Source organism: Triturus cristatus, chromosome 5_1 (assembly GCF_964204655.1).
Source record: "Triturus cristatus chromosome 5_1, aTriCri1.1, whole genome shotgun sequence".
Taxonomy (NCBI): Eukaryota; Metazoa; Chordata; class Amphibia; order Caudata; family Salamandridae; genus Triturus; species Triturus cristatus.
In genome coordinates, this window is record NC_140587.1 from 443,849,162 (window position 1) to 443,873,968 (window position 24,807).

Consider the following 24,807-nt stretch of genomic DNA (forward strand, 5'->3'; position numbering starts at 1 on the left):
CCGCACCCTCGAGAAAGCCTGGCGCCACGACCAGACCACAGACAACATGACCACCCTCAAGCACGCCACCCGCAAGCACCACCAGCTGATCCGCACCACCAAGAAGACAGCATTCAAAGAAAGACTGGACAACAACGCCCACAACAGCAAGGAACTCTTCAGCATCGTCAAAGAGCTCTCCAACCCCAGCGCCGGAAACAACGACATCACTCCTTCACAAGACCTCTGCGACTCACTCGCCTCGTTCTTCCACCGCAAGATCGCCGACATACACAACAGCTTTGGCGCACCAACCACGCACCCAACCGCCGAACCAACGCCCCCCACCACCACCCTCTGCGCCTGGGCCCCAGTCAGCACCGAAGACACCACCCGCACGATGAACACCATCCACTCCGGATCTCCAACCGACCCCTGCCCGCACCACGTCTTCAACAAGGCCGACTCCATCATCGCACCCCAACTCCAGGACATCATCAACACCTCCTTCCACACCGCCACCTTCCCGGAGAGCTGGAAGCACGCCGAGCTCAGCGCCCTCCTGAAGAAACCAATAGCGGACCCCACGGACCTCAAGAACTTCCACCCCATCTCGCTCCTCCCTTTTCCTGCCAAAGTCATCGAGAAGACCGTCAACAGACAGCTCGCCGCCTTCCTCGAGACGAACGGATCCCTCGACCCCTCGCAGTCCGGTTTTCGAGCAACCCACAGCACTGAGACCGCACTGATCGCAGCCACCGATGACATCAGATCCCTGCTCGACAACGGAGAAACAGCGGCCCTCATCCTCCTGGACCTCTCTGCAGCGTTCAACACTGTCTGCACCCTAGTACAGCGCCTCAGCAACATCGGGATCCAAGAGAAGGCACTGAAGTGGATCATCTCGTTCCTCGCCGGAAGAACTCAGAGAGTCCGCCTCCCCCCGTTCAGATCCGACGCCACCGAAGTCATCTGCGGCGTACCACAAGGATCATCACTCAGCCCAACCCTCTTCAACATCTACATGAGCCCCCTCGCAGCCATCGCACACCAACACAACCTCAACATCATCTCCTACACCGACGACACCCAGCTGATCCTCTCCCTCACCAACGACCCCGCCACCGCCAGAACCAGCCTCCAGGAAGGGATGAAAGACGTCGCTGAATGGATGAAGAACAGCCGCCTGAAACTGAACTCAGACAAGACGGAAGTCCTCATCCTGGGATCATCGCCCTCGCCTGGGACGACTCCTGGTGGCCCCCTGCCCTGGGCACCACTCCCAAGCCAACGGACCACGCACGCAACCTGGGCTTCATCCTGGACTCCTCCCTCTCGATGACCAGACAAGTCAACGCCGTCTCATCATCATGCTTCAACACCCTGCGCATGCTCCGTAAGATCTTCCGATGGATCCCCACCGAAACCAGGAGGATGGTCCCCCAGGCACGCGTCACCAGCCGACTGGACTACGGGAACACCCTCTACGCCGGAACCACAGCCAAACTTCAGAAAAGACTTCAAAACGCCTCCGCACGACTCGTCCTGGACATCCCCCGACACAGCCACATCTCCGGCCACCTGAGAGACCTGCACTGGCTCCCCGTCAGCAAGAGGATCACGTTCAGGCTCCTCACCCACGCACACAAGGCTCTCCACGACCTGGGCCCCATGTACCTCAACAACCGCCTGACCTTCGACACGCCCACCCGCCAGCTACGATCGACCAGCCTCGCCCTCGCCGCCGTACCACGCATCCGCAGAGCCACCGCCGGAGAAAGATCCTTCTCCTACCTGGCAGCCAAGACTTGGAACTCCCTCCCCATCCTCCTTCGGCTGACCCAGGGCCATCTCTCCTTCAGGAAGCAACTCAAGACCTGGCTCTTCGAGCAGTAACGGACCCCTCTCCCCCAGCGCCTTGAGACCCTTCCGGGTGAGTAGCGCGCTATACAAATGCTATGATTGATTGATTGATGCAAGAGCCATATGACCACAGACTTTTTTGGGGGTGAGAGAATGGTTCAAAACGAATGTCGCAGATGAGGGTGAACACCATGGGCTCCAAAGTGGTGAAGTGGGGTCGGTATTACTCTGGGTCCACATCTGTGAGGAGAACTAGGGTGTGGCTGACTTCAGTTGTCTGCTGTAGGATCAGATGATCATCAATAAATCAATCGATCAATCAGGGAACTGTAAGCATGCTACTCACCCGTGAGGGCCTCAAGGCGCTGAGGGTGGGGGGGTCCACAGATCTGTTCAGCCGAAGAGCCAGGTCTTGAGGGTCTTCCTGAAGGTGTTCAGGTAGGGGGCGTGTCTGATGTCTGCTGGTAGCTCGTTCCAGGTCTTGGCTGCAATGTGAGAGAAGGATCTTCTGCCTGCTCCGGCTCTGTGGATGCGCGGGGTTTCGACCAGTGCGAGGTTGGAAGATCGCAGGTTTATTTTGGGTACATGGAAGTTGATTCTGTCGTTGAGGTATTTGGGTCCGTTGTTGTGTAGCCATTTGTAGGCGTGAGTGAGGATTTTGAAAGTGACTCTTTTTTCAATGGGGAGCCAGTGGAGACTTCGTAGGTGTTGGCTGATATGTTCGTGTCGGGGGATGCTGAGGACGAGTCTGGCGGCGATGTTCTGTATTGTTTGGAGTTTGCGGAGTAGGGACTTGTTGATGCCGGCGTACAGTGCATTTCCATAGTCCAGTCTGCTGGTGATGAGTGCGTGGGTGACTGTCTTCGTTGACTCAGGGAGGATCCACTTGAAGGTCTTGCGGAGGATGCGGAGGGTGTTGAAGCAGCTGGAGGTGACAGCGTTGACCTGTCGGTTCATGGTGAGTGATGAGTCGAGTACGATGCCGAGCTTCTTGGCGTGGTCTGAGGGGGTAGGTGGGCTTCCGAGGGCGGTCGGCCACCATGTGCTGTCCCATGCAGAAGGGGTGGTACTGAGGATGAGGACTTCTGTCTTCTCGGTGTTGAGCTTCAGGCAGCTGTTGGTCATCCAGACTGCGACGTCTTGCATTCCTTTCTGGAAGTTGAGTTTGGCAGTGGTGGGGTCTTTGGTGAGGGAGAGGATGAGCTGGGTGTCGTGGGCGTAGGATACGATGTTGAGGCAGTGTTGTCGGACAAAGGCTGCGAGAGGGGCCATGTAAATGTTGAAGAGGGTGGGGCTCAAGGATGGACCCTGTGGGACTCCACAGGTGATTTTCATGGGGTCGGAGAGGAAGGGTGGGAGTCTGATCCTTTGGCTTCTTCCGGTGAGGAATGATCGGATCCATTCCTTGTATGCTTGCGTTGTGTAGTCTGGCGACTAGTGTGCGGTGGGAGACGGTGTTGAAGGCCGCTGATAGGTCGAGTAGGATGAGGGCTGCGGAGTGGCCTTGGTCCAGCAGGGTGCAGATGTTGTCTGTGGTGGCGAGTAGGGCGGTCTCTGTGCTGTGGTTGCTTCGGAATCCAGATTGGGACGGGTCGAGGAAGGCGTCCTCTTCAATGAACCGTGTCAGTTTCCTGTTGACTGTTTTCTCTGCAAATTTGGCTGCGAAGGGGAGGAGCGAGATGGGCCGATAGTTCTTGGGGTCGGTGGGGTCAGCTGTCGGTTTCTTGAGCAGGGGTCTGACTTCTGCGCGCTTTCAGTCGTCTGGGAAGGTGCTTGTTTTGAAGGTGGTGTTGATGGTGCGTTGTAGTTCGGGTGTGATGAAGGCCGCGGCTCTGTGGTAGATGTGGAGGGGTCAGGGATCGGTGGGGGCACCCAGAGTGGATGCTTTTCATGGTCGAGATGGTGTCTTCGACCGTGATCAGTGTCTAGTTGGAGATGGTGGGTTGGCTGGTATTTCTGGGGGGCGCGGGGCCATCTGTGGTGCCTGGTGGATAGTCGATGAAGCCGTCGTAGAGGTTTTTGATCTTGAGCTGGAAATAGGTTCCAAGCTTGTCGCAGAGGTCTTGGGATGGGGTGATGTCTGTGGCTTCGCTGCGTGGGTTGATGAATTCTTGAATGACACTGAAAAGTTCCTTGAGTTGGTCAGGATTTTGTTGTGGATGAAGTTCCTCTTGGTGGCTCTGATCTGGTTGTGGTAGTCCGTCATGGCATCCTTGTAGGTGGTGTGGTTTTCGGTTGTCATGGTGTTTCTCCAGTTCTTCTCCAGGCGTCTGCAGGTGCGCCTGGCTTCTTGGAGAGCGGTGGTGAACCAGCGGCTTTCCTGGGGCGTTGTCTGTCGGGGTTGCGTAGCGGGGCATGCTCGTCTGCGCAGTTGGAGATCCAGATGTGGAGTTCTCTGGCTGCGTTGTTTGCGTCGGGTGCCCAGGTGTGGTTGTCTCGGGTGAGGGTGGAGTTAAGTTGCTTAACGGTAACCTTGTTCCAGTTCCTTCGTGGTGGGCGTGGGGATGGTTTGGGTGCCTTGGGTTTGTTGATGGCGAACTGTACGCAGTGCTGGTCGGTCAATGGTAGCTGCGTTGTGTGGCTGAATTGGACGCTGTTTCCTGCCGCAAAGATGGGGTCGAGGGTGTGTCCTGCTCTTTGGGTCGGTGTGTTGACGAGTTGTTTAAGTCCAATGCAGGCGAGGTTGTCACGAAGGATAGTGGAGTTGGGGGTCGCTGGGGTTGTCGAGGTGGAAGTTCAGGTCTCCAATGAGTATGCAGTTTGTTGAGGCGGTGGCGTGGGGTGCGATGAAGTCGATGATGGTGGTGGCGAAGGGTGTTTGGGGGCGGGGGTCTGTAGACGAGGGTTCCTCGGAGGGTGGCTTTGGAGGTGGTCTGGATCTGGAAGTGCAGGTGTTCGGCGGAGGGGAAGGTTTTGCTGGAGGTGGTGAGGTGGAGGGTGCTCTTTTGGGCGATGGTGAGGCCCCCTCCTGGGTGGTTGGGGCGGTCTATCCTCTGGATCTTGTATCCGTCTGGGATGGCAGTGCTGATGTCAGGAGCGGAGGATGCATTGGTCCAGGTCTCTGTGAAAAAGGCGATGTCGGGCGAGGAGTGCAGTAGTAATAGGGGTGTCATGGGGAGTGCAGTAGTAATAGGATGAGAAGGACCTGCCGTGGGTTTTCATAAGTAGATAAGGTAGAAGTCATCCTCACCAGTGAAAATGGGTGAATGGGAGCCATCTATGATAGAGAGGCCATACCGTTCATTTTGATCCACTTTACTGGGGCCTACTTAGCCTATTTGCTTTCCCTTTCGACACAGCTCTATGACAACATAAAAGCTATGAACAGGCGACACACTTAACACTGGTTATCTGTGATGCCTTATGTGACTGTTCATTACTACAAGAGGCATCACAAGTGGCTGTTAAAAAGGATACTTGCTCTCGAGGCATGTAGGCCCCATTGTTTTCAGGCAACTGCCGACCCAGCTTGAGAGTCAAGTATTACGTAATGTCAAACCTATAGCAGCAAGAGTTATATAAAAATAAATTACATTAAAAAATACAAGTATACCCATAAAGTGTGCTACAACACTTCTACGCCCCACTATACTAACTTATGAGGGCACATGACTTGTCCTTAAAATGTTTTCTTCAAAATTGGCAGTACACCTACTTTTTTTTTTAGTTTTGACTTCAACTGGATGTCTGCAATAGCTGCAGTCAGAAGACAAAAAGAACTAGCTGCCCCAACCTGTACTTCACAAGGGAAATCCTAACCTGAAGGCTTTGCCAGTCACTTTCTGAGTCTCCCTATGTCTGTGCCTTATTTATATTTTTGCATTAAAAAATGTGGTAGAGGCATAGAAGGTACAGAACAACAGCCTTGCCTAGTACCACGCATCTGGCATTAGACATACGCATTTCAGTGGGGTGATCCGCATCACCGCACTGAAATGCAAAGTCACGCATTAAGGTGCCTTCTGAGGTGTCAAGCCATAGCGTTGCTTATGCTCCATTACTGAAGTCTTGAATAGCAGCACGAGGCCCACCAGCAGAGCAGCCCACCACAATTCAGCCTGTGAAGAGGTGAGCTGCCCTGAATGCCCTCCTGCCGGGCGTTCTGTGGCCCTTGGAAGAATCAGACTCGTACCTGTGATTGCAGCCACAAGCGGCCCTTTACTGAATTGCCGCGCTAGCAAGCTTTAAATTGCAGCAAAAAGTAAGTAGAGCAAGGTATTCTCCGGTTTTGTTTTTTAAATCACTTAAATAGGCGGCCAGTAACTGTTAGGATATAAACAATTCTCATTTATTGTCAGGGAAGGCTCCTTTCAATGCTCTCATGCCTCCACACCTGGCTGGCTCGGTCAGTGGAACTACAGTTCCCTGCACACGCTAACAGTATATCAATTATATCAATAACAGTGTGACCAAAGCTTGAGTCTTTGCTTGAACATGCGCTTCAGTTTATTCACAACAGCCTTGGCCATCTCGTGTTTTGTCGTGCTTATGGTTGTGCGCAGCGACTTCTTCAGGGCTAAGAAACAAACAATAATACAGAATTGGGAATGAAAGGTATGCAACAATAGCATCCAATGTCAGTGTCCCATTGTGACAGACTCACTGTGAAGGATCGGTTCATGTTGCCTACTCGATCCTGTGGAAACCCATGCTGTCTTAAATGTGTCACCTCAGTTGTTTAATGACAAACTAGAGTATTTTAAGAAAAATTTTAAGAACACTCTTAGATCAAATAAACTGGTCCGGAGTTAAGGCATGTTTGTTCCTTGTGAGTCCAGTTGTGACATAAGAACCTAAACAGTCAACAGTGACTTTGCTAAAGGTAAGTTAACGTAACAACACCCCCTTAATGTTGCCTGGTACCCGAAGGTATGTAATGAAAAACAAAATACCTATACTCAATGAGTGAAGATCCTAGGGGATAGGAGATGGGTAAAAAGAAAGAAAAATAATGCGAAGTATAAAATCCCTGTAAGAGCAAGTTTATCGTGCTAAGGTGACCAAATCTGCCCGGGAAACCAACCTTAAATTCGGTTGTATTTGCGTCCCGAATGGTATTCAATAGGGTCCAGTGTTTGACACATAGTTAAGACTGCACATATCTTGTGTCCAGAAATAATCCCTCCTATTCACAGTATATGTATCCTGGATGTGTTTCCCAATGAGGAGTCCCTGAGGATCGGTAAATAAAGGAAAACAGCCTAATTACATATAGAAAAACACCCAAGGGAAAAATGGCAGGGGCATATTCTATATACTTTGAGAATATGGTAATGTGGTCCCACGTACCTTAAACGAGAATTTAGTAGTAGCGCAAGTTGATTTAGGCATGAATAAATAAAATCTGTGGTGCCTTGCACCCACTCGATGCAGGTTGTGTTAAAGAAAATAACCGGCAGCCATATCCTTGCCGGTATTGAAACGAGACCTTTACCTAATATAAAGGATCAAAGGAAAGTGTGTCAGAACAAGTGAGTAGAAAGACCCCGCGATGAGTATTTAAAAGATGCACCCAAACTCAGATGCTCGTATCTAGCGTAATTGACACTGTACCACTAATTGCCGGAGAACATTAAGTTAGTTATGGGTGCTTACCTCTGTGATGAACAGAGCTCCTTCCAGTGTGTATGCTGGAGACCTAATGGCCCGCAGGAGAACACACGTTTATATGGGCCTGGGAGAGAAGACAGTTGTAGGACTGTACCCGCTCAAAAGACGTCAGCCATCTTGGAACTGTAAATTCAGTACCGTGCTGATCAATAGATGTTAAAAGTGGGCAATTCATCAGCCCCCGAGGTGTGTTGATGTAAAGCTCAAGGGTCGTGGAGTATTGATCAGCATTATGCTCGATGGGCTAATGCATAGTAGTAAAACAAATACCATTGGCCCTCTTGGAGTGTCTAATCTCCGCATCTGGCTTAGTAACAGAGATAGTGATGGGCAAATAAGACCCGAGAAGGAGTAAAGCACATACCAAAATAAAACGACTGTAGCTGTGTGCATCCTATAAGGATCTGAAAATATAATTTCGATTATTGCTGTGTGCATACAGAAAAAAGGTTTGTAAAAGGAAGACAATGCTGATGCCTCCATGCAATGGTGTGTCCACAGCAAGTTTAGGAATGTAAAGGAGAAACATTTAATAAACGGAACGTGGGTGAACCATCCCTAGGGTAACGAATCCATCTGGATATAAATTACCTGAAACCGGTCACCATATATATTTATCTGTAAACCTTTGAATGATCCATTCTGGGAAGAGCTTTACTTGCCAAGATTATCGTAAAAAAATACCAAAAAGGAAGAAATTAAACAATACGTACAGTATTGAAGATAGGAGGCCAATAATTTATATGCCCTGAAGAAGTCAGAGAGGACGAATCGCCTTGGCTACGGTTTTATCTATTGTGAAGGAGAAATCACGAATAAAGAAATAGAAATACACCTGCTGAATTGATGTCATGCTTAATTGTGCGGCAAAATACTATTGAAAGAAACACTATTTATGCAATTGCATTATAATATTTATGTTGTTACAACTAAGGGTGCTGGATCATTTTGATGAATGTGCTATTGTGGTTTTTTTTTGGATCCCAGGAGACTTAGGGGTATTGTGTCTCAGGTACAGGGCACCAATAGGTTTATGCTACACTTTACCTTACTGTTAGATGAGTGCAATTCCGGTCGCCTCAATCCCCAAGAAATTTCTCACGCTACAAAACAAAGGCTGCACACCTCGTGGAGGTTGGTACCCAGATACTTAGCCTGACAACTTGGACAGAATCGGAATGGAGTTCCTTCCTTCACAGGAACATTCTCGACCCGATCATTTGGGAGTCGATGGTGTTAGTTCAACATGGAGTCAAAGGTACGTGAAGGTGAAAAACCGATGAGAAACGCTGAATTGTTTCTAAATACTGACTAGAGGACGGATCGGAGGGCCAGGTGAGAACATCATGAGACGTCGAACCGGAGCTGTGGACAACACATCTGTACCTGACAGTGGAGAAAAAACAATCTAACAACGGAGCAAATGCCCATGTGCAATATCATTAACAGGTGGAGTAGTTAGACCTCGTGATCCGAAAATACTTCCTTAGAAGAAACATACGTTGTACGTGTCTCGGCCCAACACAAGATGACATAATATATATATTACCAACTGGTGGTTGCCAGTAGGTAGTTCTAGTTAGGACTTGGTTTCTATTCAAAAAGCGTTTTTTTCTTTTGCCAATATCTTGGGCGCCGTTTGACGAATCTTCGTGAAATTTTCAAAACGTATGGTTCACTTAGGTTAGCTCCTGTTTTGAAAGTATCGGGCAATTCGTCAAGCGGGGGCCAAGAAAAAAGGGAGGTCCCAGCCCGAACTGCTGAACGGAATTGGCAAAAAGGTAGCTCTTTGTTCAGAAAGAGCCCTTTTTTAGGTCTCGCTAAGCCAGCACATGCGCTGCTCTGCGAGACATTTAGTTTATGGGTTTTCAAAGTGCTGCCACAGGCTTTTGGTGGCCTGAAGCTTGCGTGCACGTGTGCAGCCGCTATCTGTCTTTCCTCCGTCACACAACTCCCGCTTCTCCCCCTCCCCCACCACAGATCGCTGCGCTTGATCGCGATCACTTTCACGGGACGCGCGGCCGTGTCACCTTCACTGCCGCACAGCCAATGCTTGTGCTGTTTGTAACTTTTTTTCTTTTGATTCCAATGTCTTGAGTTGCTTGCGTACTCCTAAAGCAGTGCATGTAATCTGTTATTTTTTTTTTGTCGTCAGTTCTTTTTTATGCCTGAGTTGCATCTGTTTGTCTCACTAGCGGTTTCTCTTTCTAAATTTCTTTTCCGCTTGTAGGTCACATTTTTGTTCCCTTGTTGCCAATCCTCACAGCAGTTTGCCGTTAGTTTTTTTCATATACAACGTTTATTAACACTTCAACGATTCACTTTTATTTTACTTTTCCTTTATTAACCGCATTTAACTCTGCTTTGACTAGCTCGTTCCAGACATTCTCTTTTCCATTTGCTGTTTTTTACCGTCTTTGTTGCCTGCTCGTACGTTGTTGTATCTGTCCATTGCTTCCTCCCACTCGCATGTTTTTATTTTCACATTTGATCTCTTTTCACCATGTTCGCCCTTGTCCATTTGTCTTAATGGCTACACAATACCCTCACGTATTGCCCCTTATTTCTACCATTCTGCCCCACACACACACAAAAAAATACTCTCTTTCTTCACCCTTCAAGTCCAATATCCAGCGCTCCCTTCTCTTTCTACGGGTCTGACATCTCACTGCCCTCTCACCTGCAAACTCCTCAACTGGCTGGACCACAAACCCTGGCATGTCTCTTTACTGCCTCTCTCGCCAGTACAGGGTATCCCTCTGCCTCGCACGTGTATTATAAGTAACCCTCTCACCCATCATTGTCTGTTCTTCCCTCTATGTCCTCATCCAAGTGAGCAGCGCCCCTTCACTTTACTGCTCTCTCTTAGAGTACTGTCAGTGAGTCACTGGTACTGACCGCCCCGGCATGGGTTGGTTGGTGGGTTGCTTAGTAACTGTCCTCTTTACTGTACTGTCAAAGGCCCCCTTTCCTCTGTCTTGTCATTGACTAGCTGCACTGTTCCTCCGGTTCACTCACCCCCTCTCCCTCCCGTGCTGTACTGTCACCTCTGACCAGCGTCTCCTGTCTATGCAGATCGTCCCTGTCACTCTCACGCAAGCAGTCCCTGACTTTCGTTCTCTCCCTGTCCAGGTGCAGCGATCTCCACTGGTCCGGCTGGTGACTCTCCCATGACAGTCTCTCTGCTCACTTGGTCACTTACACCTCTTTCCATAGCCTGTTGGTTACTCTATCCGTCTGCATAGACTTTCACCCCTCCTCCTGGTCTGCATGCATCTCATACAAAGCTCTGCACCTCGACATTCAACATACCTAGCACGGAAACTGAGCGTGCCAGGTAAGAAAACAGGAACTCGATGGACAAAGAGGTGCTGAGAAATGCAGAGATTCAAGAAACAAAAAAGCTCAGCCATTCCTTTTCTGGTGCACCTAAAAGAATATGGAACCGCACATGTTCTATAAAACATAAAAACAAGCAATGGTATAGCCAATAGGTCTCGCCTTTGGGACCTTATAAGTCTTTAGCCATGCAAGAGTTGATGTTGTTCCACCAAGGATATTGTGCTGCATAACTAAATACTTGTAAGGTCCCAAAGGCGAGACCTATTGGCTATGCCAATGCTTGTGGTTAAATGGTGTAAATCCATTCAGTAGTCGATATCTGGGGCAGCGGTGGGTTCGCGAACCCTCCCGGGCACAAGCTTCACTCTGATTGGCTGCCAGGACACCAAACCAGGAAGTGTTGGCAGCCATCTTGCGACACGGTAGAACCGAGCCACAAGAAAACAGTAAAATAAAGGTTAAAAAAACAAGAAAAGGGGGCAGGGTAGAAACACCCTGACCCCCTAGGCAGCTTAGGGGGACCCAAAAAAAGCAAATTCTTTTAAATGGCAAAATTTGCGCTTCGTTATTATTGAGCCCCAGGGTGGGCCAGGTCCGCAAAAGTAATAGCGGGGGCCCGGGGGGTGGGGGAGGGGGCCACGCAGCCCCCGGGACCAACACCTCCCCGGGGCTCTCATTAAAAAAAAAAAAAAGGAACCTGTGTGAGGGTGCTCGAGCCCCCCCCACACGCCCCGGGGACAACCAGCTCCCCAGGGCTTTGCATACATTGGGAGGGGGGCCGCGAGGCCCCCCTCCTGCAGCCCTTCATGGCCCTGGGGACCACCACCCCTCAGGGCCGGCTCTGCGGGGGCACAAGTTATTGTTAGCTGAACTAACTATAAAAGTGGAATTTCTCTGGTTTTGTATGAGTGAAATGTCCAACTAACTATAAAGTCCCTGAAACCTGTGGTTTTTTTCAGTGAATATATACAACACATGCCACAAACATATACTTACATTCATAACTATCACATTCTTATTGATTTACAAATTGAAATTGCACTTGACATGGCAGGTAATGCACTGGGTTGAAGGATTTACTGGGGGAATCTAAGATTTTAGCGATTGCAATAAACATTCTAAATCTAATCAAATTGTAAGGCGACAGACTTACAAACATCTTTGAGGGCTATACCTAATGCTTCTGTCAGAATTAGTAGAGGCTACAGGCAAATATCATGCAACTCATCTGGTGTGACCACTTTTGAAGTTGGCTCTAAACTACCACAAGCAGAGAGAGCAAATATTTTGGTGGCAGATGAAGGAGTGGTGACAGTTTGGTGAGCAGCAAGGTAGGTGAAATCAAAATTCTGAATATCCAAAGATTGAGATGAGAAAAGTCACACAAAAGCAAAAAATCACTGGGTGCCCTCAGCAGTTGGCCGCAGAGTGGAGCCCAAAACCTCAAGATATTAGAATGCCAGCAGGAGCTACAGATATTTGGAGGGCCTGCACAAAACAAAGGCTGAAACAAAAAAACGTAGGCAAATGCCTGATTGTTATTCATCTAGTACTAGTTTGTAAAAGACTCAGAAATCGGTTGATCAAATGAGTAGCTGGTTCAGTTTCTGGAAAAAATTTCACTTTCTGCACATGCACAAGTGACCATCTATGCAGGCAATGGTCTAGAGGACACTTCTTCGAAGAGTTTAATAACAGTTACTGAAGCAACAGGTTATCTCAGGTATCAGTACATGAAGTACATCATTTTTGCCAGTGGTAGCCAGTAGTTGGACCATGTGCTTATCTTGCAGCACAAAAAAAGTTAGTTCCTCCTGTGCCCAGCACAACACAGTCCCAATGAAAAATATTTGACAAGGTGACTGCATGCCTCTCCTGGTCCAAGCATTCATGCACGCCATGAGGCTCACTAGTGATGTCACAAGGGTGACTGCCAGGTGCTGCCTTGGATATGCCAAGACATCAAACAACATCACTGTGCCTCCACTTGCAGCGAACCAGGCTCTGCTAGGGAGGAAAGGGCCACAAGCTTCAGGCACTAACACCTTAGACACTAAAACATCCCCGCCACCCCAGGGTTGGTAGAGCAGTGAGTCCAGCTAGCAAACCAAAACCCCCCAGCATTTCTCACAGACTTGGCACAGTGCTGGATGCATGGTGCCTACACTGCCTCCTTGTCTGATGTTGTGACCTGGCCCAGTGGCCTAAGTATGCACTGGCAGCACACACTCTCAGGCTCAGCTTCAGACTACCATGGGGGTAAAGTCACACACTACTAGTGACAAATATTACCAGTGACCATCACAGACCTCATAGCAAATGAACACAACTTGCAAAACTCACTTTAAAAGTGGCACAGCATGTGTAAAGAACACTTTTGTACACTTACTAAGATTATAAAGGAAATAAATACACTCAATTTTCAAAGAGCAGGAACAACATTACATGGCCATGCAGTCGGCACTTACTTTATCCAGTTCATGAGTTCAATAGTATCAGATTTATAGAAGTCCTCTTCTTGTGGAAAATCCAGTTGCACTTTAGGAGTAAACTAAATAGGGAACAAAGATTTTTAATACAGACCTAACGGGTATAATTCACAGCTAGAAACACACACATTTACAGAAAACACAAGTAAGTAGTCCAAATGCAGGCAAAAAAATCATACATGAAATATCAACTGTACCATACAACTTTTCATAGGAGAAGATATGGTATGCACTACTGCAACTACTCAGATACAGTGGTTTGTTGAGAAATCATCAAAAACAGACTAATGGCAACAAACCGAAGGAATGATTATACAGAAATGGCAACAGGGGACGTCACACATGGTTAGCAAACAACATTACATTTGGTGTTTTTATTTGTAGAAAACCAATCATTTAAAATGAAACCCAGATTTTCAAAGTGTTTTACTTCCAGGAACAAATTGTAAATTAAGCAGGACAAATACCTAAAAGAACCCTCCATTGCACAGCTTTTACAGAAAACTACATAACACTATGCAACTGAACCAAGGCTAAATGGTAGAGATTTCAACAAAGACAAGGTTAATAAATGAAGGAGGGCAGGTGTATTACTCATCACATTCTAAATGTGCCAGGGGAGTGGTACTCTGAACACAAAGATGGGTAGTATTGGGAGTAGGAAGCATGTGTTGGGCTAAAACTGCAGCTATATTATTTCCTACAGTACTCTGAAAAAACGAGATTTATCTTTATTTAAGTCATCCGACAATACTTTCATGATATATAAAAAGCTTTTTTATAAACATAAAAACCAAACAAAGAAATAAAAGTGTCATTTCGAAAATTTTCAATGCAAATCGCACTTTATAACCCATCTCAGTTTTTCTGAATGTTTTCATGCGAGCCAATAACAGCATTGGAATAATTAGTCCCGGCATGAGATGACAATATAATCACATCACAAAGCATCAAATTAAAAAAAGCAAACACTTCAATCTCTATGCAAATGCAATAATTAAAGTGTTATTTGTAAATCCCAAAAATTTAAAAAAGTTTAAAGTGCAATAATTTTACTTTTCATTAAACGATGATTGAATTAGCCAAAGTATCTTTCATTATACACTTTATGATTACTAAAACGAGTATGTAAAAATGTAACCCAATATTGCACCAGCTCTGAGCACTTTCATAAGATATAGTCCAAGTTCTGTATAGCATTGTTACATTAAGGGCTGGTGCACTGTGTAGCAGAAATGCATCACCAATCCACTGAGGCTCAATCTATCACCTCTCAGTACAGGAACTCGGTTACTTACCATGTAAGCATCTGTTGTGGTAGGCAGTGATGAAGCTTCACATGCTGTGCATACTCCTGCCATCTAGTGTTGAGAACGGATGTGTGCAACTTGTTTTTCTTGGAAGAAGTGTTCCACAAGCGCATCGGCTATATTGTTAGATTATTTTCCCGCATGGCGGGTAAGGATGGAAATGGAGCTTTAAAAATATGATGACCAGGATCGGGTCAGTGGGTGGGCGCATGTGGACCACTACATGCCACAAACTGATGTTAACAGGGTAAGTAACAATCAGTGCACGGTATGTGTAGTGGTAGATACACATTCTGTGCATAGTAGTTCTCTCGTAAGCTGTGGCTAGCCAGAGGATGTTGCAGAGACTGATAAAGGGTACGTAGTACAGCACTGCCAACATGTGCTTGTTGGCATGCTAGGACATCAACACCACAGTGTTTGGTAGATGTGTGTTGAGTGGACCAAGTAGCTGCTTTACATATATCAGCTATGGGAATGTTATCAAGGAAGCCCAATTTTGGCAGGTAGTGTGGGGCCTGGGTGCAACAGGCAGTTGTCTTTTAGCCTGGGCATAGCAAGTTTGAATGCACTTGACCAACCATCTGGCTATACCAGCTTTGGAGAGAGGACGGCCCTTGTGTGGTGTGGTTTAGGCAACAAAGTTGTTGTGTGTTGCAAAGGGATTTTATTCTAGGTGGGCCATCTGACATCTTTGTGTGGAGGGCCATCTGACATCTTTGTGTGGAAGGCCCTCTCTACTACAGAGTCTCGATGTGGGGAAAACACAGGGAGCTCAACTGTCTGCTTAAGGTGGAAGGGGAATACCACCTTAGGCAGAAACTTTAGTATAGTGCAGAGGATGACTCTGTTGTTGTGTACTTGGAAGAAAGATTCCTCTAGGGAAAGAGCTTGAAGCTCGCTCATTCGCCTGAGAGAAACTGTAGAGGGCATGAGTAAAGGGGTTCAAAAGGAGTGCACATGAATCGAGTTAGGACCACAATAAGGTTCCAGACAGGGGGCCAGGGGCACTCTGTGTGAAATAAGTTGTTTAAGTCCTTCAAGGAAGACTTTGATGACTGGAATTTTGAATAAAGAGAAAAGTTCACTATTTTGTAGGTAGGCTGCAGGAGGATAGAGGTGTAGGCAAGGCCGGACATATGTAGATGAAGTAGGTCACAGACTATGCCCTGGACCTCTGGTTTCAATGGGTCAATGTGTTTAGGGAGGCAGTAATGGACAAAATGCATCCATTTGGTTACATTACAGTTTAGCGGGTCTGAGGGCCTCTTTAAGGATGGCCAAGGATTCTGGAGGCATTTTTAGGAAGCCAAACTCTAAGACCTCAGAAGCCAAAGTGCAACATTGCTCTGCCTGGGGTTCGGGTGCCTGACGGTGCCCTGGTTCTGTGTTAGAAGGTCTGGGTGATTGGGCAGTTTCTCATGTGGGACTACAGGAAGTTGAGGAGGGTCATGTGAGAGCCAACAGGATGGGGATGAGGGACGTTTGCTGAAGCTTTCGAAACATGTACGGAAGGAGTGGGAAAGGAGGAAAAGCGTAGGCAAATATCCCTGACCAGCTCATCCACAGTGCATTGCCCACAGACTGTGGGTGTGGGAACCTGGAGGCGAAGTTTGGACATTTGGCATTTTTGCAGGTTGCAACCAGGAATGTCAGGGAAGCCCCAATGACAAAAGACTGGGATTAGGACTTTCTGGTGGAGTTTCCATTCATTGACTTGTTGCCACATCTTGGTGAGCAGGGATACACAGTCGCTGTGCACTCCCGGTAGTAGATATATCGTTTGGTAAAATGCCCATCATCAAAAACTCTGTTCTAGCAATGGCAGTTGCCAAGAGTGCATGCCTCCTTGTTTCTGGAGGTGGTACATGGCAGTCATATTTTCTGTTTTGATGGGGCTACATTCTGTTGTACCTGGCAGAAGAAAGCATTGATAGCTACTTGGATGGCCAGTAGCTCCAAGTAGGTGATGTAGAAACCCAGTTGGTGGGATGCCCACACGCCTTAAATGGCCATTTCGTGCAGATGTGACCCCCCCATCCTGTGAGGGAAGCATCTGTCATGATAAGACACCTGCGGGAGTGAGTCAAGAAAGGGCAGGTCCTACAACAGAATGTTCCTGTTCCAACACTCCAGAGAGCGATGGCCCAAATAAACACAAGTGACCCTCTACCTGTGACTATTGTGTTGCTAGCCACTCTAGGAAAGGACACATTTGTAACTTTGCATGAGGAACAATAACCATACAAGAGGCATCATGCTGAGGAGGCATATCATGGTTCTAACCGTTCATTGACAATCTGGCTAAAAAAAGAGGCAGTAATAGGTGGAAAGCGTGAACCCATGCTTGATTGGGCTAAGCTTTCCTGGTGTTCCATATTGAGAACTGCTCCTAGAAAGGGTTGCATTTGGAGGAGCTGTAGACGGGACTTGACTGTATTGATAACGACCCCTAAATTGTGTAAACGGTCTATGGTGGTCTGAGTGTGTGTGAGGCACTGTTGTCGGTTTGCAACCTTGATCAGCCCATCATCCAAGTAAGGAAACATGTGGATGCCTCCCCTCCTGAGATGAGTGGCTACCCCATCAAGGCATTTTGTGAACACCCTGGGGGCTGTAATGATCTTTAAGGGCAGCTCTTTGAACTGAAAATGCTGACCATTTACCACTAACTGAAGGTGGCAGTGGTGAGCATGGTGGATTGGGATGTGGAAATAGAGCGGTTATGAAGTTGCCTTCGTGCAGTAGGGGGATGATGACTTGTAGAGCGAGCATGCGGAAGTGCTCTACAGGATGTACTTATTGAGAGGCCTGAAATTGATTATAGGCCTGAATGTCCCATCCTCCTTGGCGCTGGTGTTCTGGGGAGAGGGTGTGTTTGCCGGAGGGATGTTTAGTGTGGTTGCAGAGAGTTCAATGCAGTAACTCTGCATGATGACGGAAAGCACCCACTGGTTGGAGGGGATTCTTTCTCAGTGCAGGAGGAACCCCCGCAGTCTTTCCCTGACAGCTGTAGTGTGATAAGGGGGGGGGGGGGGGGAGGAAGGAGAGAGAGTCACTGTTTAGGGGGCAGCTCCCTTGACCGCACCTCCTCTACTCCTTCTTCCTTAGGCGAAGATACCTCTATAGGCTCCCCTGGAGTAACCACGTGCAGGCTGCTGCTGGTTTTGCTGCCTCTGGTAGGAGGTAGGTGCTTTGGGGAGGTAGCTTTGGCACCCCCACCCCAGAATTGGGACCTACGAAAAGAACCATAGGGGTGGTGGAAGGCGTCTGGAGAACCTTTTTAGGCTTGGCTGAATCCGTGTCTTTTTTTATATTCTCCAGCATATGATCAACTTATGGGCTGAAGAGATGCTTCCCACAGAAGGGCAGGTTGATCAGAAGCTGTTGAACCTCCAAGCTTGAAGCCGGAGACAAGCGGCCACGCATGACGCCTTATGAGGACACTGGAGTTAATGCCCCAGGCTGCAGCAATAAAGGGATGATGGTGTTAGAAATAATTTTTCCCTCCAACACCAGCTTGTGGCTGTGCTGTGTATATTGTTCTGGGAGATGTTGGAAGGGGTCCTCCATCTCGTCCTAGTGGGCTCGATCATACTGGGAGAGTAAGCAGATTGAGCAGGTGATTTTCTGATTGTGCGTCAATCTTCCTACTTTCCTTATCTGGAGTAGGGACATCACCAGTACCCTGGGTGTTCGCTTGCTTATGCACAATATGGACTACTAAAGAGTCCGGAGTTGGAGAGTGATGGTTTATATATTTGTTTCCATCTTTATCCCCCCTGGGTGTCACCACTCTGGAACTTAAGGGCTCTTCGATGTGAGGTGTGGTCTTTAGAATGCCCTTGAGGATGGGCAGGAACTGGACTGTACATTGAGTGGAGGACACAGTTTTGATGAGGATGTCCTCGTCTTCATGAACACTATGTAGACTGACCTTATGGAAGGGGGCATCCCTGGGGATAAACCCATGGGTAAGAGGTGGTTTCATCAGGAGGGGGAAGTTTGGCAGGGTAAAGATTTGGATCCATGTACCCTAGGGGAAACAGCATTGTAGCCATCTCACGGGTCCTCTCCAGGGCCTAAAGGGTACGAAGGGCTGCTCTCCCCATGGGAAGAATGTGGAGAAACCTCTGGCAGAGGAGGTTCATGTAGTAGTGTTGGAGGGTGGGGAAGTAGCCGACGCAGTGGTGATGGACTGGTGCTTCAGCTGTGGTGTTTCCTCAGCTTAGGTGAAGGTGAAGGCTTCAATGCAAGTTGCTCCTCAAAGGTCTGCTTCCTCTTGTGGAGATGCATGTCATGCTCCTTAGGAGGTCGTTTTGTGACACACCCCCCCCAGTCTGTGGGTGGATACAAAGAATCTGCTGTCTAGCTATGAGCTCCTCCTAGAGATGCTGAAGAATGGGCTTCTCAAGTTCCTTGTCCCCAACTGACGATGGAGCTTAGGGTGCTGGTCGATTTTATTCCAAGGGAGTCTTTTAGCCTGTGGCCACTGAAGTGACTTTCGGTGCAAAGCAATGTGTTGGAATCTAAGTGGTCTTCGAAGTTGCTTTCAGTACCAGAGTCGTAGTAGTTGTCAGCGCCGGAGGAGGCCAAGACTTTTGCGGCTATGTAGGCATCGAGGGATGTCTCAGAATCGGCTAAGAGGTCATCTCTTGGTGCTGGCCATTGCCTGCAGGGTGTGGCATCCCGAAAGACTGTCACTGGACTTCAGGACTCGATGCCCAACCTCTGGTGGGGCAGGGCTCGACCTGTGAACAGTGTCAGTGTTGAGGAAATGGTAGGGAAGCTGCAATCATAGTCAAAGTCTTACCACATTGATGTACCTGCTCAGCTTGCTGTTCTTCTGTTTCCGACTCAGAGTGGGAGCTTGGTTCAGAGCTGAACTGGAGAGGCTGTGCCCTCGAGACCCAGACTCTGGTTCAGCCTCAATGCCGTGGTTCCCCAAGATATTGGGGGGTGGGGGTCCTTCACCTTGCCAATGCTCCATGGTGGGTCGAGCAAGGGGCTGATCAAGTCAGTATCTCAAGGTCTTCTTCAACCAAAATGCGAGAGGCAGGCTCAGCAGGTGGTCTCGACGTGTTCCCAGCAAAAGAAAAAGGATCCAGACTTAGTGGTGTTCAGCTAAGGAATATTTGGAGGGACACTGAGGACTATACTAAAAAGGAGTCCTTTCCATCATGGAGTGTGCATTTTCAGAAAGGAAGACTTAGTGAAGAAAAGCCCTGGGAGGTAAAAGGCACTGAACTAGGGCATCGAGTGGAAATCGAGTCGCTGAACCTTACAAAGGTCGGAACAAGGGGAAACCAAACAAAATGGAAGACTGCTTGAGCCAATGCACCTGGATGAACCAAAAAAGTCCGATGACGAGCACCACAATGCGTCAACCCGGAACTCAGGCAATACATGACCGAACCTGATGGCGGAAAGAAAAAAAATTAACAGTGGAGGCAATGCCTATGCGCATTACCAGTAATAGGTGAAGTCACTATAACTCGTCGCTCGAAAGACTTCTTCGAAGAAAAACAAGTTGCACATGTCAGACACCAACCTTTGATGGCAGGACTATGCATAGCTACTTTCTTAGCTGTCTCTCGGTCTTGCTATTTCTCATCTTCCGCTCTCTACTATTAATTTTCTCTTTGCACAACTGTTTTTCTCCATTCCTTTTCCCAGCTATTTAAAGCTGCCCCATCACACATATCTTGCTTTCTTTCCTAATTCTTCCTTGTCTTTCTCCCCTTTTTCTTTCAGCTATTTCTTTTTAACCTGTGCCTCTATTACAGTCTCTCTCACACCTGTCTACACTCACTTAGTCTTTCTCACTTTCGTTTCTTTAGCATCCTTATCTCTCTGTCACATTTCCCTATATCAGGTCCACCACTGTACTCTTGTTTTTTCAACTTCTACTGATTAGTCTACAGCACCTATACACTGGGAACCTCTCTACCAGCAATAATTTGCAAGCTTTAATCTTTTGATCTGGGAAAACATAGTATAGTAGGGGATAGCCAGTCAGTGGCTGATATTCCTTGAGTTACACCCCCGGACCAATCCTGACAGTTTCCTGGTCATAGCCGACCACCATCACTATGAACAAAGGAGTGACTGGAGAGAGAATATACAACAAGGGGTGCTCTAGATTAGGAGTCCCATACCATAGACATCTCGAAAAGCACATAGATGCTCAGAATTGAGAAAAAATTATACTTCACCAAGATCAAACTGGGGCAAACGGAGAAAACACACAGACTGGAGAGTGTCATCCACCTCCATTTTAAGTGCATGATTCAGAATGAGGTAGGGAGTTTGAGGGTTGAATGATGAAAATGAGGGAAATGAAAGGGCTGCAAGGTAGGTATGGTTGGTCTGCATACAAACAAAAAAGGTAATTGCAGTGACTTAATCAAGGGGAAAGTAACGGACTGTGAATGTAAACGTGAGTTTTTCAAGGTATAGACATTGTGTTTGCCCAGGTGAGCTTCCCATGGTACAGTCAAAGAGAAACTGATCAATGATCACGTCCATGGGCAGGTAGTCTGTTTACTATGTATTAAAATTACATTTAAAAAAATACCTAGGAACAACATTTTGAGTTAAATATAATCTTCAAACTAAACACCCAAATCTGGTTTTAGTGCGAGTATAGAGGTCCACCCTAGACAATTTTACAAAATATTAATTAAGAGGCTGATTATGTGCCCTCCATATCTCCAGTGTATTGGCATTCCACATGATATAACAGTAATGACAATGTACACCCATAAAGAATTAGAAGGGGAAAATTCTGGTACTGGTTTCTGACCCAGCTCGTTGGAAAACATAGGAAACAATAGAGTAATGATCAGTTTTGTGACCGGCTTCTTTTTTGAAGACCCATCTTATTATAAATTTCTCTTTTTTTATTTATTTGGATGGATAAGCCAGAAGGAAGAATTAGAAAAAATTGGTTGATATAAAAATCTGAAATAATTTCAAGTGGAAGGAATAATCTATCCAAAATAACTTTGGCCTCAGCGAAATCAGGTGAGATGACCACTGAAGCCGATTAATTTTACTTGCTAACAATACAAGACAAAATAATGGCCATTAAAATGGCTTGTGGGCTCAAACAGTAAGCCCATTAGCTCTGCCAAAAGCAGACTAAGGTGCCAGTTGACCCTATCAGCATTATGAGGATTATTTATATAGAGTGGTGGAATAGTCCGTTTTTAATAAACCTAAGCTTTTACTAATAAAAAAAATACTGCAATCTCATGGACTCAAAAGCCAGCCATAGGATTGTTGCCCAGGCTACGGCATAAAAAGACTGTTCTACTAAACGTCAGGATGATCAGTGCTGCAAAGATGTAAGCCTGAATCGCGAGCGGAAAAGTTAATCATTCATTCAACACTTAAATCCTCTGCAAACCTTAACCAACCAGCAACATTTCATATTATAGGTACTGGATGTTTTCACTGGTCACCATTGTTACTAGCCTACTGATTCATAGACCGTTATATAATGGAAGGGAAAGCAAAAACTCTGTACAAAACTAATAACAAGTTGATGAACTTTGGGAAACGAATTGCAGACTTATTGCAAAGAAAACAATGTAAACACTAGTCTTAATCTTTGTCTCCCAAGGCTGACAGTCGCCATCTAGATTGTGATGCTACAATGGGAGGAGGTACAGTTATGGTGATCAACCCATGTTCCCCAGTAAAGATGCATACGCAGACTTATTCTGCTTTTAATATTTTTAAATACACAATTGTTGTAATGCTGCTTTTTGACCCAGAGAATTAACAGTTTGATATTGTCTATATCTGTCCTGGGAACAAAGCACTCTCTGTAGAGCAGTTTGCATATTTTAGGGCTTAAATGGATCAGACAAAAGTTCACATTTGGTGATTTGGAATTACAATTGAACAGTCCAAATGGACAGGAATTTTTGTTTGCATGTATAGGATTTATTCCCTGCAAATCATTTAATACAGTCTATAAGATGGTGATGGCATTACAGCTGTGCACACCAGACACTTGTGAGGCCTCAGAGCGGTTACCTTGCTAGCTTCCTTGCTAGAGACTGTTTCCAAGATGGCTGTCAGGTGAGGAGCTCTGGCCAGGAGCTCCTGTCTATGGAATGCCTTTTTGGCTCACATTCTCTGGAGTCTTCTCCCTCCTTGGACCTCTTTACTTACCTGAGTTTTCCCTGGATTGCGCTGCTTCCGTTTCTCCAATTTACCACGATCGAGCTTCGAGTCCTGCCCCTGCGGCTTCTGAAGAGTCACGGGTGCTCTGCCGACCACTGAGACCTAGCGTTGTGGCCGATGACCAGTGGAGCTACCCATGTAGCTATAGGGGAGATTGGCTGTGTGTCTCCCCTGCGGCCGTCACCTACCCAGCCCGACATTGGCACACCTTCCTTTGTGTCTCCGTTTGGATCTCCTGCCTCCCCCGCCTTTCTGTCGAGTCACCGAGGTTTCTTCCGATGGCGGACTCCAACTCTGCGCACCATGCTGCCCGGTGGAGATGACTGGTGGCTGTTGAGGGGATGGGTGGGGGTATCAGCCCTCCGGCCATTCTCCTGCCCTTCCGGCCTGTCCAGAGCGGCTTGTCCCCTGGTTTCGCCTTTCCGGAGTGACGTCTGGGACGCACGAGTTTTGTTTCCCCCAGCGGAGGTGCAGCGGACGGATTTCCACAGCATTGATGACCAGTGCCCCTGAGCTCGTTTCCACTTCTCGAGTTGGTGAGAGAGGTGCCCTCTTGGTCCCTGCTGCTGCGCCCCACCCCCCCACACCCCCCCCCCCTTTCCGGGGCGCTCAAGCTCTGCTGCTTTCTGAACGATTACTCTGCCACCCCTGCAACCCCGAGTTTGTACACGTTAACAACCTGTTTTTATCGGTGATCTCTTTCCCCCCTCCCTCCTTGATCCGGTGGCTGCCCCCGGAGCCAGCTCCCTTGTGGTTTTGATGATTGGTCTTTTTTACGTGTTTCCGCCATTTTGTGACTATGTTTATCAGTGCCTTTGACCCAGGTCCTTCATCTTGGTGGCCCCTACTGATTCACGTGTCGCTGGACTACGCCCTGTATAGCCTAACTGTCCTTTTCCCTCTGTTGACCACCCCTTAGGTCCCCTTCTCCTCCTTTCCTCTTGTTCCAGTCACTGCGACACCGGGGTGTTATGATTGCGGATCTCAAGCCGGACTGCTGTTACTTTCTCATTGACTTTTTGTGCCCATGAAGTACTTTCCCCCCCTTCCGGCTCTGCCTAACCTAGATCTTCTTTCCACCCTTTTATTTTCTTCTCCCCCCTACCTTTGGACGCGTGTATATCTTACGCTATACTATAGTATCAAATATTTTAGTGTAACCTTGTGTTATGTTTTTTCCTATGTCTGACCAGGCTCCTGTAACTGATGCAACTATGTAACTCACTAATCCTCCTGTAAAGCGCTCCGATACCTCCGAGTCAAGCTAGCGCTCTATAAAACTCAGCAAATAAAATAAATAAATAGCATCTTTGCCAGCCAGAGCTTGCATGAGCAGAGTAATGTGTCACATATACTCCATATAGGAAGCATTCTTTTGGTGGTGGGAAGTTGAGACGATGTGTGTGTGTGTGTGTGTGTGTGTGAGAGAGTGTGATGTGCTATCATGCAGTAAGTTTGGCGAAGTACCATATGTGTAGTAGTGTCCAAATGGAACTAGAAGAAAAAGTATCAGTTCTTATTTGCCATTTAAAGAGCAGGGTACAGTGTTGAAGATTGATAAAATAGTATTTGGAAGGGCTGGGAGGTGCGACGATCAGGTCACAGTGATTTTGTTGCCAAGCACACTATTAACAGACCTGTGCATTAATTAGAGAAGTGTGTGTCTATATATACACCCCATGCTGGTTAGTGGCACCGTTTGGATTATTGATTGGCATGTTACCTGAGATATTAAGAACCCAATTTGTAATTCTGGGGCTAAAGCAGTTCATTACCCGCAAATTTGTTTTTAGGTCGAGCCTGAGCAGTGCATGCGCTGCTCTACGAGCCATGCTGTACTGGAGTATCTACTTGAAGCCCCGCCTACTCTCCACCCATATTTGTCATTGGCTTGTGTAATTATCTTTCGTAAATGCTGGCTTCTGATTCGTTATTAGGCTTGTTGGTCCCACGTTAGTACCGCCTTGTCTTCATTTGTAACCTCTCATGAGGACAGGCCCTTTTACTTGAGTTGTTAC

The 24,807-nt window shown here is 47.4% G+C and overlaps 1 protein-coding gene across 1 annotated transcript in view; it reads right to left on the bottom strand.

Annotated features, from left to right (window-relative positions):
- The window catches only part of DPY19L4 (dpy-19 like 4), a 554,933-nt gene that overhangs the window by 145,342 nt on the left and 384,784 nt on the right, over window positions 1–24,807 (bottom strand). Inside the window, exon 16 of the mRNA XM_085605236.1 lies at window positions 13,263–13,345. Within this exon, the coding sequence (XP_085461362.1) occupies window positions 13,263–13,345 (83 nt within the window). The remainder of the gene's footprint in view (window positions 1–13,262; window positions 13,346–24,807) is intronic.